Below are 15,891 nucleotides of genomic sequence, written 5' to 3' on the forward strand. Positions count from 1 at the left end.
TTATACCCATAGACTAATCCAGCCAATGGGTAACAAGCCCAGTGGAGGAGTAAGGATGAAAGCCTAAGAAGCCAGAAGCCCACAAGTTGCAGTAGGTCACAGCAACATTAATCTATGCCAATGCTTGTTCATTTGACATCTTAGTCAGGCCACTAAAAGAAAGATTCCAGGCAAAAACAAATGACGAAAGAGCATAATTGAGACAATGGCTCAATTAACTCCAATTTTAAACTTGTGAAGTCTCACTTCTACCTGCTGGAGCGTGTTTTAGTCTCTGTTCTAAATGAAATTTTAAGGGTTGAGGAAGGATTGTGTTATAGATTGCATCAATCATTCTCTTTCACATTACTTGAGCCACAATGTGCCTTATGATAAACATGGTAACTTTTCAATAGCTTTGACTTTTTTTCATTGTTTGCAATTATATCATTTTAACACACAAAATGGCATAAAGTATAAACTTCACCAACCATGTACTCAAATAAACATTACAGAACATAGATCAATGAGCAACCATTATATGACAGTTCAAGTGTAGGAAGGTCAGATACCAATTGCCACTAAATCTTGAAATATCTGATTGATATCTCAATTGATCATTGAACTCTAAGGGAGTTCTGAATGATCTGAAATTACAATCCTTTAAAAGGTATGATTGCAGACTGTTGTTACATTTTGTTTCTTTTGAAAAAGAATGTAATGCATGGAAATCATGACGATACTAGATTAATTTATTAGTCCAAATCATATTAAACATAATATACAGTAGTTTCAAGTTCTTAATCTTCATATAAAACCAATGCTTTAAACTTCCACTGACTGAATGCCTAAATTACAACACTTACACATATAAAACATTATTGCAGTAATTACATCCTGAATCTCTGTGATGCAATTGTAGAAGATAATTATAGTTTGATTGTTTGTGTTATAGACTTCATGCCATATATATTTCACATTTTCAACTAACAATTCTTGCTGAAGATTTCAAAGGTGCTACTAACATGCTTGTTTTTTTTAACATTTATACTTTTGAGTTTATGCTTTGGAGTACAGCAACAGTGAACAAATTGTTATAATAGGATGAAAGGAATATTATATGTTTCATGACATCAGGATATCCCAAAGCATTTCACAACAAGTTAAGTTCTTTTGTTGTGTAGTTATTGGTGTAGGGAGCCACAGCACCCGGTGTGTGAATAGCAGGGCTTTGTATACTGTAGCAGAAGAAAATTACCAGATAATTTGTTTGAATAATATTGGGTAAGGCACAAATGTGCAGATTGTCTTCAAAAACTGCCACAGGAACTTTTACTATCTACTTGAGATAGCAGATGGCTCAACTTGTAATCTGGATAATGGCAGCTCTGGTACTGAACTAAAACGTCAATTTGGATCATGGATGCACAAAGGCACAGAAACCATGCAGAGTTCCAAACTAATGATTGGGTAGTTAACTAATAAGTTTTGCTGCTTATTAAATTCTTACATTTTGAGTATGTGCACAGATATAATCAAGATGCACAATGGCACTTTTTGGAAAAGGAACAAACAGCATCAGGATCAAATCATCTTGGGACAGATACAGGGCAGCAATTACACATTAGTACTAATTCAAGTCTGTACTACATTTCAATATGAAAACAAATTATTTTATCAACTAAACCATGGGAAAGCATTTATGAAGGATAATGACTATTAACTGTACATTTGCCAAGGAATAATTAGTATTCCACAATGGAAGGGAAAAGGCAAAAAGGTTAAGCATGAAGTGCATGTTTATAATGATATTAAGTGTCTTAAAATGAAGGACACTTTATGACAACAGATGTTAACACATCTTTTTTTGTTCTATTGAAGTAAATGTCATAAACTGCAACAAAAATATACCTCACAAACTTTACTATTTACATGTTTGGGCTTACTCCTCACCAAGTGATGCCTGACTTGTACTTTAGTGAGTATATTACTTTTTTAGTAAATCACATGTTATATTTGAAATCAGAACAGCTGATCAACTAAGACACCGTACAATAACTGTCCATAAATCATACAGTTAAGAAAGATTATTTTATACTTAATCTTAGCATTTGCCAAAGGGATATCACCTAGAATGTAATTCAAATAGTGAACCTGTGAGAGGTTTCAATGAACTCACACCACGTGAGTGGAAGAACGATGAAGGTTTCTAGGGCTAAGCATTGTAAAGATGTTCGGTATTAATCGGTAGCGATCCATAAGGTCCAGAAGAGCATACCAGTAAAATAAATACTGATGAATGTATGCTGGATAACATAATGTGATCATTGCTGGCTTTGATGATGTTTCCACGGTGATTAGTTTATTGAGGGTTCTCTGTGAAAATTACAATCTTGTGCAGAAAGAAATAAAATACAATTAATTTGCAAAACTTTCCTTAAACATAGTTTACTAAAATTACATCCAATATGCAAACATATTTCAGAGATTTTTAAACTTTCTCTTCAGCTTGACAATATTTGTCTTTCATATTCTAGTCATTCATCAAAGTATCTTATTTGCTTTCTCAAGAGTCCTGTCTCAACCATGGACCTTCAGTACTTTATATGAAATATGACTCCTATATTATTCTCATGCACCAATGTTAGTGACAAAGACCAGCACAGTATGACCATGCTTGGAAGTAGTGTAATTATTTGCTTAATGGAATAAAGCAGAGAGGATACTCAAAAGAAAAATAAAAGAAGCTGAAAGGAAAATGTTTCGAGTCCAATAAAACCTGTAGCTCAGTGGCAATACTGTTAAACATACAAGAAGCTCATCCTTTAATTTTTACAAACAATACAAATGTTTTTTCAACTAAAAGTACTACAGAAGACATACATATGCATAACTACATCAACTATTACAATAAGTACTACAGCAAAAGGAACTATAGTATACATATGCATAACTACATCAGATGCAAACTAAACGACAGCAAAACACACTATTTCAAATTAACATACCATTAACACTGTCTACAACACACTTGATCCCCTGGGGGGCCCACTGATCCTGGAATTCTCCTAGGGTGCATGCGGATACCAAGAAACTCATCCTTGTCCACTAACACTGAATGTGTATGAACTTATCAGTCTTTGGTTTACTTGCCTTCGATACACTCATTTACATTGCCATAAATGGAACCATATGTGTGAAGGTAAGCACAACTGGCAGCCAGTGCTGGCACATGCATTAAGTGCCAGCGATCAAAGGCAAATTTCTATCTTAGAAATGTACATCGTCTCTTCTGCATTAAGCAGTGCTTCCACATTCTGGTGAGTGGGAAGTAGCAACTGCGAGACTACATCCATTGTGGCTAAACCTATGAAAATTCCTGCAAAGAATACAGTGGATAATAAAGGTCAACAGGAACAGTTCCACTGCCTAAAAGAACAGGACACTTACATTTTATTAGTTCTTTTCTCAGATTTTCCATATTTTCATTGTGGACTGACGGTGCTTCAGGCAGTCGCATAATGGTGGCAATCATCTGGGGACAAGAATCATTCCCTTTAAGTTCTAGAAACACATCCAACATACTTGCCAGCACGTTAACAGCACTGAAGAGGATCTTCGAAGATAGTTTTTACTTCACACAGTTCATCTGTCCCCGTTCTAATCTTTGACCTCTTGAAGCACAACCCACCTTTCCCTTTCCTCTGATTACAGTTTAATCTCTGGAAATCCTTTGTTAGAGCTCCCTCCAAAAATTTTCTGAACCTTCAACTCTTGCAGTAAGCTTTTGAATACCCTAATTTCTCTCTTTCATTGCTGTGGCATATAGTTTCCATCCACCTGTCTGTGAAATTCTGTCTCTTGAAAGCACAAATGAAATAGAACATAGAACATAGAAAACCTACAGCACAATTCAGGCCCTTCGGCCCACAAAGCTGTGCCGAACATGCCCGACCTTAGCCATTACTAGGCTTACCCATAGCCCTCTATTTTTCTCAGCTCCATGTACCTATCCAAAAGTCTCTTAAAAGTCCCTATCGTATCCGCCTCCACCACCGTTGCCGGCAGCCCATTCCACGCACTCACCACTCTCTGAGTAAAAAATTTACCCCTGATATCTCCTCTATACCTACTCCCCAGCACCTTAAACCTATGTCCTCTTGTGGCCACCATTTCAGCCCTGGGAAAAAGCCTCCAACTATCTACCCGATCAATGTCTCTCATCATCTTATATACCTCTATCAGGGCCCCCCTCATCCTCCGTCGCTCCAAGGAGAAAAGGCCGAGTTCCCTCAAACTGCTTTCATAAGGCATGCTCCGCAATCCAGGCAGCATCCTTGCAAATCTCCTCTGCACCCTTTCTATGGCTTCCACATCCTTCCTGTAGTGAGGTGACCAGAACTGAGCACAGTATTCCAAGTGGGGTCTGACCAGGGTCCTATATAGCTGCAGCATTACCTCTCGGTTCCTAAATTCAATTCCATGATTGATGAAGGACAATACACTATATGTCTTCTTAACCACAGAGTCAACCTGTGCAGCTGCTTTGACCCCAAGACCCCTCTGATCCTCCACACTGCCAAGAGTCCTACCATTAATACTGTACTCTGCCATCATATTCGACCTACCAAAATGAACCACTTCACACTTATCTGGGTTGAACTCCATCTGCCACTACTCAGCCCAGCTTTGCATTCTATCTATGTCCCGCTGTAACCTCTGACAGCTCTCCATACTATCCACAACACCTCCGACCTTTGTATCATCCGCAAACTTACTAACCCATCCCTCCACTTCCTCACCCAGGTCATTTATAAAAATCACAAATAGTAAGGGTCCCAGAACAGATCCCTGAAGTACACCACTGGTCACTGACCTCCATGCAGAAGATGACCCTTCAACGACCACTCTTTGCCTTCTGTGGGCCAACCAGTAAGCCAATGTCCCCTTGGATCCCATGCCTCCTTACTTTCTCAATAAGCCTTGCATGGGATACCTTATCAGTTTGACGTCTTAAGTTTGCTTCTACTCCACCTGACATGTGTGCTGCCAAACTGTGCTCAGCAAGAACCCACAGACAGTTATGACATAATGTAAAGATAATCTTTGGTGGCATTAATTGAATAAGGTGTTCCCCAGGAAACTGTGAATTTTTTTTTATATATAGTGACACGGCACCTTCTACGTTCATTAAAAGGACAGATGAGATCTTGGATTAATTTCCCCGGTACAGTACTGAGCCATCAATATAGCTTAGTTATGCTCAAGTCTCTGGATTGAGACATATAAGAACTTGGCCTATGGGCCAAAATGGACTAGTACCCAGTTGTGCTTTGGTTCACATACCATTGATAACTTGTTTAGGCTGTGTGCCAGGACAGAAGTGTCTGGCTCAAACATGTCAATTGACAGGACTCGTGGTGCCTTGGCATGCTAACATTCCATTGCTTGTGGCATATTCACTGTTCCCATTCAGTAAGGATGGGTAGTCTCAGCTGCAGCATTTTAAAATCCAACAATATTGACTGACATAACTAATATATTCTAAAGCTGCTGGCAAACCTTGCCACACATTAATGAATAAAACCCTTTGTAACCAAGGAATATTGGCAAAGAAAGATTTTGCTGGGAAATTGCTTGTACAAATATGACATTCAGTAACTTAATACACTTGAAGTCATTTGCAGAGAAAGCTGGAATCCATGATGGAGGAGACGGAAACTCTGCATACTTCGAGGTTGGAAAAGACAAATGCCCTTTTCTCACCTGTGTTATCATGACTGCAGAGACCCATTGCTTTCTCTTGGTATTAAATTAGCAGCGCTGTTATTAGTTAGGAGTCAGCTTATGTTTTAAACTTGTTCCTCAGGTACTAGATAGTTATTTAAATTAAGACCAATTTTATTATCTGTCTAAAATTTTAAAGAGTTGTATGTGAAAGAATTGGTTTCCAAATGGCCTCCCACTGTGTAAAACCACTTGGCAACCTTTCAGCAACAGACTCTGGTAGCTTATCACACAGGGAAGCCTGGATGTATACCTCAGTTATACCCCTGGACCACCATCTCTTAAAGAGTGATGGAACTAACTGTGCTAGTTGCAGCAGCACAGCCCATGAAGCCAGAAATCTTTGGGTAATTCAATACACTTCCACCATCACTCTGGCACATTCATGAAAGGAAGCCTAGAAATAGGCCAAGACTTGGAGACACCTGTCTCCAACCTAATGAGGTGGAATCTCCCTCTGCCAGAGACAAGGACAGAACCTTACCCAAGGGTGGGGCTTTTTCAGACTCTTGTACGTGCAGTGAAGAGGCTCACTGGCATCTTGTCAAAGTGAATGGAGACCACCTTAGCAGTCTAGTCCGGGGAACTGTTTGAGGTCCCTGAATATTAAGGTAGGTTGCAGGCAATTCCTTTCCCCAATAAAAAGGGCCACGTGGATTCTGCTTACTGTTTTCCAGGGGAAGGAGGTCGCAATTTCCAACCCTCCCTCAAACTGGCACCTAATGCAGCAACTTAGGATATGTGTGTGCTTATAAAGCGCCCAATTAGCAACAACAACCAGCACCACTAGCATATTGAAAAGGCCAACATTCTACAGTGGGCTCAGAGGAAAGGGGCCTGGTTTTGGGAGTGGGCTGGTGGTGTTGTGATTGTCATATTTGTCAAAACTTACTTTACTTTTACCAAGGTACTATTCAACATACTTTGACTTAAGAGCAACCATTATTAAATGCAAATGAAATGTGACATACCTCCTCTTCTATTGACCTGTTTATTAACATCCCCACTTCCTCCACGTTATGGATCTGAAGCTTGTTGATTGCCACAATCTGATCACCAGATTCAAATGCACACTTCTCACCTGAATATGCGACACTGTCAGCAAGAAAAAGAACTTTATTAGGAGGCATTTATCACACACTTGATAAAGTGACTTACCAAAGGAAAAGTACCATAAGAATCGGGGAGAAAATGTATTTTGGGAGCTGGTGACTTGGGTGAAATGAGCCACAAGGTGGCACCATTACTCATCAGTTTCCTGAGCCGTGATTCAAGCTGGCGTTGTGTTGATGCCATTAGGTGTGAGTTTATGGAACATTAAATTACACTTTCTTCTTTTTTGTCTTGGAGACAAGTTTCTGCTTGGGTAGAATGCACAGAGGAAATCTGAATGGGGTGAATCACCCTTCTAAATAGATCCTGAATTTCTATCCATTCATCTTAAATGGATGGAAAATCATGCAGTTTTTATTGCAGCCCCATGACTCTTACTCCCCATTTTTTTCTCTATGCACATTGTTGTGCACCAGAAGAAAGTCAGTCTCTTCCACTCAGTGAAGGCCTAGGTGACCTTTTTTGGCAGTCCCTCAGGGTCGAGGACAATATGTAGATTACCAATGTGTGCAATTCACGGGTGCTGTGAATTGCTGTAACAAGAACATCTATAATTTTCTGGTTGTTGACACTGAATTTAAATAGGATATGAAATGTGCCATGGCAAGCAAATGGTAACATTTTTGTAATATGCACCCAGTAATATTCCATGGACTGTATCTGCACTCTAGTGGCACCAATTACTGCAAATATTGCCAAAAAGCATAGGTTGCCATTTCGTCAGCTCTGTTCAAAACACCAATGCAGTCCAGGTCTCTGTAGACCTTTTCCTTTTTTGCACTCTGACATATGGAAATATCCTCTTTTCTGAGCAATACTGGCCATGCAAACATTTGTTTTAACTGAGTAAATGCTATATGCATGTATTTATTTTAAAATTTGCTAACAGTGATCAAAAACTTCATATGAAGTGTTTTACAGCAACTTAGAAGGAACAATTTTTAGTTCATGACTTAATTTGAAACTTTTAAAAAATATTTTAAAACACATTGAAAGAATAGATCAAAAGCTACTTACTAAACTTTGTCATTTATTTCCAGAAGTGAAACATTGTTTTTGAAGTCATGTTGGAAAACTATAATATTCAATTTTAGCAGCTGGGTTTCCTCTGGAATTTTGCTGAAAAATAAGGAGATAAGTGAATTTTGAGAACAATTTAGTGCAAGATTCATCAAAAAGGTTTGAGATTTAGGCTGACTTGACATTCCACATCACAAAACTTGCAACGCATCTGTTTAAAAAATAATTTAAAGAGTACTTCTATATCCACAGATACATGCCTGCTTCAGAATTAGATGGCAACAAATTTCAGCTTATATTTTTGCCAAGAGTGGACCCTGCCAAACAGAGTTAGTCCAGCCCAAGGGCTCAAATTTACAGCGACACAGGAGGAGGCCATTCTGCCCACTGGGTCCATGTCAACCCTTTGGGGAGCAACCCCATTAGCCCCATTCCCCATCTCCTTCTTTCCCTGCACTAATTTGTAGCCAATTTTTACTGCAGGGGCTCTTGTTCCAATCCTTTTAGTAATTGAGTGAGATGCACAATGTCAAAACTTGTTCTTCCACTCAGTGGCTAACTATACTGAACTCAGCTAATGTGAAGAACAATAAATTTGACTAATGAGGAGGCCATTTCCTTGGCTCTGTTGATATGTATTATTTAAATAAATGGTACATCCAGGGAAAATCTTCACTCTTTCTCTTACACCAGGTGAGTCAGTCGTGCATGTTCCCCAATATGCCCACCAGCTGATTACAGAACTGTACTGACCAAGAATGAGTTACTTGGATACATGATTTGTGAAGCAGAGGTGTGATCAGGAATTTAAATCCGATTGCTTTTGGAGAGCACTTTAACATATTTGTGAATGAAGTATGTATTTAACAGAAGAACAGGCCATACCACTGCTGCCCACCCCATACACACATTCCTGCAAGGAGTAATGAGAATATTTATTTCAGTTTTTTTTTAAAGAGAAATAAAAATGTTCAGATTTTACTTAATATTTAGACATTTCATCTGATATTTGTTAAGTATTCTTTGACCTAAAGTGATCAAACACATTGGAACCAGACAGGGTATATTCAAAAGATGTTATTATATGGCAGATACTGTTGAATTGCTGCTGGTTTAAAGCAGTGCAGCATTAGTAGTTGTGTATAATACTGCTGGGTTCAGGGTTTCTCTTGACCCAGGGAAAATGCAGCTCTGCTCATCCTACTTTAGTCTGCCTTAGATTTAATTGTTATCAGGCAGCTGATTTTTAGTAGAACTATGAAGAAGGCAGTCCAACAGATCATAGGGAACATTTTAAACTGAGCATCAATGGGAACTGTGTTCTTTAACAGGGCCTTTATAAATATTCTTTTTGATGCTTGAAGCAATGAGTTCTATAAGACACAATACTGATGGCTTACAATGAAGTATTTGGTCCAAAGTACAGAATCCTATTGAAGTTTTAAAAACATCTATGGTACATCATAATTTCACACACTTAAGCCTGGCTATTAGAGTAAACATTATACTTTGATGGATTTCTTTTACACTTACTGAGATAGAAATTGGCACAAACTCTAAAGCAAAATAATCTGGCAACAGAAATTTTTGCTGTAGGGAACTTGTTAAAAATAGGAAACTATTTAACTATTAAATTCTGGATAAGTATATGCATCTCACAGCAACTGATACAAATTTTTGGATTATATGATAGTAGTATGAGAGACATTTCACAAGGGGAACCATGTTATCTGAAGCTGAAAGTACAATAAATTTGTGTAAAATATGTGTCATTGAGATAAAATATGTATGAGAGGGTGCAGTAATTTGGACCATTCTCTTTACGAAAATACCAAAAGAGAGGAAGAAAAGAGAGAAACTGAATACAAGTTACTTTCTTATTTGTCACAGGAGCCAACTTAATGGATGTAAGGAAGAATGACTGGCAAACATGTCAAAAAGTCTAATAAATCTTAGAAATAACATCCTTACTTGTCACACCCACGGATAATAACATTAACATAGACTTACCATTTTCATGATAAACGCGTCAGATTCGGTAAATAGACAGACAGTTTCAAGTACAAGTGTCCAAAACTCTGGTTTACTTAGGTGATATAGTTGTCTACCACTGATGTCCTGATCTACTATATAATGTAAATAGCTTAACATTGCATATATTGCCAATAGCAAAAGGACCTTGCAATTCAAAATTTAGGAATGGAGGCTACAAATGAGCTTTTCTTGAAATATAACAAAAAAATTGTGGCTCAAGAAATTCAAACAGAACCAAAGGAACAAGAAGTAAATGCAGAAATAGAAGTGGAGTTATTGATTCATTGTGGGCCCCAAATTCAGAGCTCATAACCAGCATGGATCCTATTAGCTGATGGATGGATGCTGTAGCATTAATTAATTCCAGTAAAGGAATAATTTAAGCTAATACTGCATTTTGGGATCTGAATAGAAGGTAAGCAGGATGGAATGGAATGGTCCCATAAACTGCTTTACTTGCTCAGTATTTTGGGAGAAATTTTTTATTGAAGACTGCAAAATAGCTTTACATTATTTAGTTACTGTATATAATTCTTGGCTAGTAGTAGACTCCAGTTGAATCCACTTGTAGCTTGTTCTAAAAGGCTGAAGAAAACTACTTGCATTAATGGAGTATAAGAAAAGTTATTCCAATGCCAATATGAGCAATTAAAGGCCAACAAATTCACCTGTGCTCAATTTCTGGCATTTGGACAGTTGCAGAAGTCTCTCTAATGTTGTTTTGAAAAGCGCTAAAGAAAAATAAATGTATTTGTATCCATTCTAAAGAAGCACCTTTGATTCCCTTGCATAATGCTACTCTTATATGGGAATAGAATTGGGGGAAGAGATGGGGAAAGTGACTGGACTCCAGTTGAATTTCTCATACTGCTAACATGCATCCTCTGTCTCCAGGAAGCAGGCCATAGAGGGTCAGACCATAAAACCAGATACTGGGGTATGTGGGCAAGGAATGAATGTATACTCCATTAATAGGAGGGAGGTGGAAGGGTCTTCCAGGGCAGAGGAGTCTGCACAAGCAACTGAAGAGCAGTGTGTGCAGCAACCAAATTCATAGTGATGCCAAGGAGGTGTCTGTAAGATCACGAGCACCCTCTCCGCATGCCTGCACTGCAGTCAAATGCTCCTGCTGGGTCTGAATGTTAAAGTTACACTCATCAAAAATCAAAGGATTCCCATTGTTATAACTGAGCTTCTTTAAGCTTCTGGCAGTGAGAAGTAATGTGTCAGCAGGGGCTGCCTGAAAAGGTCTTGAAGTGAGGTTTCTGGGTGACTTTGACTGTGTCGGTTGTATGGAAGGTTTTCTAAGGTCTCAGATGTGAGTGAGGAACTTGAGGAGTTGGAGATACAAGAGACTGCAGATGTTGGAATCTGGAGCAACACACAAAACACTGGAGGGACTCAGTTGGTCAGGCAGCATCTATGGAGGGAAATGGACAGTCGATGTCCTGGGTTAGACGCTTCATCTGGACTGAAAGGTAGAGAGGAGATACTGGCTGTCTCCCCTCTATCTTTCAGAGCAGGGTAAGGGTCTCGACCCAAAACATCTATCTCCCCTCTATCTTTCAGTCCAGATGAAGGGTCTCAATCCGAGATGTCAACCATCATTTCATTTCATTTGATGTCTGACCCGCTGAGTTCCTCCAGTGCTTTGTGTGTTGCACCTTGAAGAGTTGTGGCTCTCACAGATAATTTTCCGGTGAGAAGTGTTGTTGAGAGGTTGAAGCCTGATTTTGGGCACCACCCTTTCATAGATGTCTTTCTCCTTATACTTGCTCACTTCTGTTAAACAGGGAACTGCTTCTCTATTTGCAAAGTTTTGTCTGGCACCTCTGGCCACAGAAATCACCTGGGGGTGTGATGACGGGGATCCCTAGTCTAGGTCCATTTACTTCAAGTTTATTTTACAGCCGTCAGTCTATGACAGCAGGAGAGAGCTGTCTGGCCTTTTAATCAATGCTGGTGTGGAGTTCTCAGCAAAAGTAAAAGCTGTATGTATATTCTGTGAGTGAACAGTGGCTGTTGTTATTTTAACCAATGTGGTTGAAAAACTTGCTGGTGACAACTTATTGTTGTTGCTACTTGGGCAGACTGATTTGCCAGAAAATTAAGGCCATGCAAAAAAATTAAAGTGCAAGAAAATCTCACCCCATATTAAGACTGTTAATATTAAGACACCCCATATTAATACCAAGACTACACCATATTAACCCTTGGTGTTAACTTTTACCAAACCAAGCAAAGGTTTGTTTGATACCTTGTTAATGCAAGTTTCATCTGTGAAACATCCATTTTTCTTATGTTTTGCAGACAAATTTCTAAGCTAAAATATTTTCCTTATGTTGGGGGCCTGAATATTCTGCTGAATAAATTGTTCTTAAGTTTTCTGCTTAATGACATGGCAAAGAAACCTTGTGAAGTAATTACAAGAAGAATGTTTTAACTTTGTAGATACTGCTAACAGAAGCAGGTTAAGATTTGACATAAAGGCAGTGGGATCAACACGACTAACCTCACCTTAACTTACCCTTAAGTGATATTTTCCAGGTAGAGAGATTCAAATTAAGAAATGATATTACAACATCGCATTGAAAAAGTTACACCAGTGAAGAAAAGCAGAATGCTTTCTTACCTAAGCAATGTTTTCAAGGACTCTTTGGTAAATATTCTTCCTTTGTTTGATCCTTCGAGTGGTGATTGATGCCGATTTTCAGTGAGGAAACCATCTGGAACCATATCACCCCTGTACAAAGAAATCTGGCTGTCAGTGCCATGTTCATCATGCACTGTGCTGCACAAAGTTTAATTAAGTTTTAAAAGGGCATACTAATCCTGGGTTACTGCTTACTTAATTAGCATGCAAACTAACTTAATGTTGATTATAATCCCTTCACACAAATACTTCAAAGTAAGCAATCTTTAGATAAACATATAAAATATAAAGGAAATTAATAATGATATTCTAGGTTTTACCTCAACCATATACAAATTGTTATGCTTCAGTCTTTATTTAATGCCCTGTAATGCTTAAAAGGTTAAAAACATGGAGTTTTTGCTTCCTAGTATGCTGCGCATGAGAATTCTTTAATGTGATTGGCTGCTCAGCCAGCTTCATGACATCACAATTGTTGGGAGCCAGGGATCCTTTTGAATTATGCCTGACAGCAGCAAGCACTGGAAAAACAAAATCAATGCTACAAAGATAACCAGATCTCTGGGTGAAGCTTTCTTTCAATCGGCAACGAGCTCATTTGCTTTGCTGCTCATTGCAAATTCTGGGGCTATAAATTTAAATGGGTGTGAATCAGTGTAATGGGAAAAACAATAAAATGTGGAACGAAAACAGAAAATGCCAGAGACACTCAGCAGGTCACAGAGCTTCTGTGAAGAAAGGAACAAAGTCAGTATTTTAGGTCAATGAGCCTTCACTAATTCTGATAAAGGATCACGAACCTGAAATGTTGATTCTATTTCTTTCTCCACAGATGCTGCCTGACCTGTTGAGTATTTCATGGCATCTTTGGTCTTTGTTTCAGATTTCTAGCAGCTGCAGTGTTTTTGTTCAAGAAATTGACAAAACTTGTGGAAATATTAATTTCAATGTCACCTCACCACTGGGGTGCACAGATGAAGAAAACAGAGCTCAGTTCCGTAAGCAGTATCCAATCAATTTTTATTAAGGGCTGTTAAAATGGTTCAAATCCACACTGTGCCATTCCCTGGCACTTAATCGCAAAATTGCCATCACATCAGAATTCCTATTGAAAAGCGTCTCTTGTCGTTTGCAAAGTATAACATTATAACATGGTTTTATTGGAAATAAGCAACACCTGAACCTTTGATCATAAATATGTGATCATAAATATGTCAAGTGAATTTAACAGAATTGGATAGAAATGTATCCTGGGATGCATTCATTCTCATTCTATGCATTAATAGAGTAGCAACTGCAACTTGTACTCTGTCTTCTGAAATTCATTTCCATTAATAAATTTTGTCCCTGAAATCTTTTCACTGTCACACTCAAAGGCCCAAATCTAAACTAACGCCTGATTTGGTGTGACACCATGATCTACTAATCCCTATCACTCAGCTGTGCATTCCATGTACAATGAAAAGTGACTCGCTGTTATCTTTAATCACAGCTCATTATTTACTGGAGTTTGGAACTAACTTGTATATGAGTAATAAAAGGAATAGGATAGAGAACAAGCCACTTTATTTGTAAGATGTATTTAGGGAGGTGAACTGTCATCAAAGGTAAACTGTGAAACTTATGGTTGGTGCCTATCTTGTCGCATTAGAAGTACATACTTTGCCATATGATTGTGATTGTCTTCATGTATACGCTCAGAAGATCCAAGACAGTCGATTGATGAAGTTGAGCCATTCCAGTCTTGACTGCCATAAAAAACATTGAAATTTAGCTGATTTGATTTACCAAAGACTTAATTACCCATGTTTAGTTTTTTTTAATGAGTATAATGCAATATGAAATGGTGTAAAAGAGATTTGAAATAAAAACAACTTTTTCTTCTAGGTATGATTTCTTGTCTCTAATATGGTTACACTCAGTCTTAAAGTCACCTGCCTGTACTGACGGTAAGTGTCATGTTAGAATCCTGTGTCGACCCAGCTGCTGAAGGTAGATCTTAAAAATCAAACTTGCTAAAGACCAGATGTAGCAATTTTGATTTTTAAGATCTTTCTTATACTGCATGCCCCTCTTCTGGTACAGATAAGTTTTTGTATTTTAAAATAAATTATTTTCTTTTGATGCAAATCGATGAGTGGCTTGTTTGTTGTTAGAGAAGAGACAATTGATCTTCAACTTATGTAGATGGTGTATAGATTTTGACAATGGATGGTGTATGGGAATAAAGAGAGGATGGAGCTGGTGAGCTCAACACTTCACATCTCTCTGCTGGAAAAAAATGCATTCAGTGCTGGAATTACCACATCAAAGAGGCCTCACTTTGAAAAGCTTTCCAAAAACCTTCTCGTTTGGAAAGCAAGAATGAACAGGGAACCAGGCATCGTCTCTCTCAAGATCATAGTTCTGTTAAATCTGGCAGGCAACTCAAAAGAAGATTTAGTGAATCATTTTTCACAGCAGCTTGCTGGTTTGTAAACATTTCCCAACACTTATGGCTGCAGAATGCCATCACAATGCTGAATACGATCAATTTTTCTTAAATTTCTTGCTGGAGGAAGATTATTGCTCTTGCACATCAAGGCCCACGGATATTGGGTGTGAATCACCAGTGCAGTGCTTACAGTGATAGACCACTCTTTGGGACCTTGGAGGAAAATGGAGGTCTGGATTGAACCTGGGTTGCTGGAACTGTGAGGCAGCACCTCTACCAGCTATCCCAGCATTGAAACCCGATTGAGACCAGCCACTGTGATGGGTGGCAATAGCAGAAAGCTGCCTGCTTTACTTGAATGTGGGATGGAGTGAAGTATTACTATACCTTATGTATCCCATTTGGGTACATATATGTGACCAATTGACCTCCTTCTTGCGGCCTAACAGCACAAACCGTTAAGCCACTTGAGATTTCCTGACTGCAGCCAGAGCTGGCTGCCCCACACCAAATTAATTGCATAGCAGGGCATGGAACTATTATATTTATTTGAATATGAGAAATGCCTCAAGCCTATTTCAGGTATGGCCACTGCATTGTGATTTTATTTATTTTTACCAATGTGGTAGAGGGTGCACTTTTAGCTTATAATGAACTTAAGCCTCCACCAGGAAAGGCAATGATGGAAGAGATGCTGTTTAGAGCTAAAATAAAAATGGGCCCATAGGTCAATTTTAAACAGGATCTTTATGTGCCCGTTAAACAAGCACATTGTGATTGATTTTATCTACACAACAAGCAATGTATGAGAGAAAGGTACTTGTTAAAACATATCTTTTTATGTACTGTGACCTTTTACTTTTGACTATTG

At 38.5% G+C, this 15,891-nt stretch overlaps 1 protein-coding gene across 2 annotated transcripts in view; it reads right to left on the minus strand.

Annotated features, from left to right (window-relative positions):
• Positions 1–957: 957 nt before the first annotated feature.
• The window catches only part of LOC127576833 (pleckstrin homology domain-containing family S member 1-like), a 30,009-nt gene continuing 15,075 nt past the window's right edge, over positions 958–15,891 (minus strand). For both annotated transcript variants that reach the window (XM_052027618.1, XM_052027617.1), the window contains exons 11-16: positions 14,248–14,334; positions 12,566–12,676; positions 7,897–7,998; positions 6,738–6,861; positions 3,430–3,514; positions 958–2,371 (exon numbers count right to left, since the gene is read on the minus strand). In XM_052027618.1, coding sequence (XP_051883578.1) covers positions 2,337–2,371; positions 3,430–3,514; positions 6,738–6,861; positions 7,897–7,998; positions 12,566–12,676; positions 14,248–14,334 — 544 coding nt within the window. In that variant the 3' untranslated portion in view covers positions 958–2,336. The remainder of the gene's footprint in view (positions 2,372–3,429; positions 3,515–6,737; positions 6,862–7,896; positions 7,999–12,565; positions 12,677–14,247; positions 14,335–15,891) is intronic.

Source organism: Pristis pectinata, chromosome 12 (assembly GCF_009764475.1).
Source record: "Pristis pectinata isolate sPriPec2 chromosome 12, sPriPec2.1.pri, whole genome shotgun sequence".
Taxonomy (NCBI): domain Eukaryota; kingdom Metazoa; phylum Chordata; class Chondrichthyes; order Rhinopristiformes; family Pristidae; genus Pristis; species Pristis pectinata.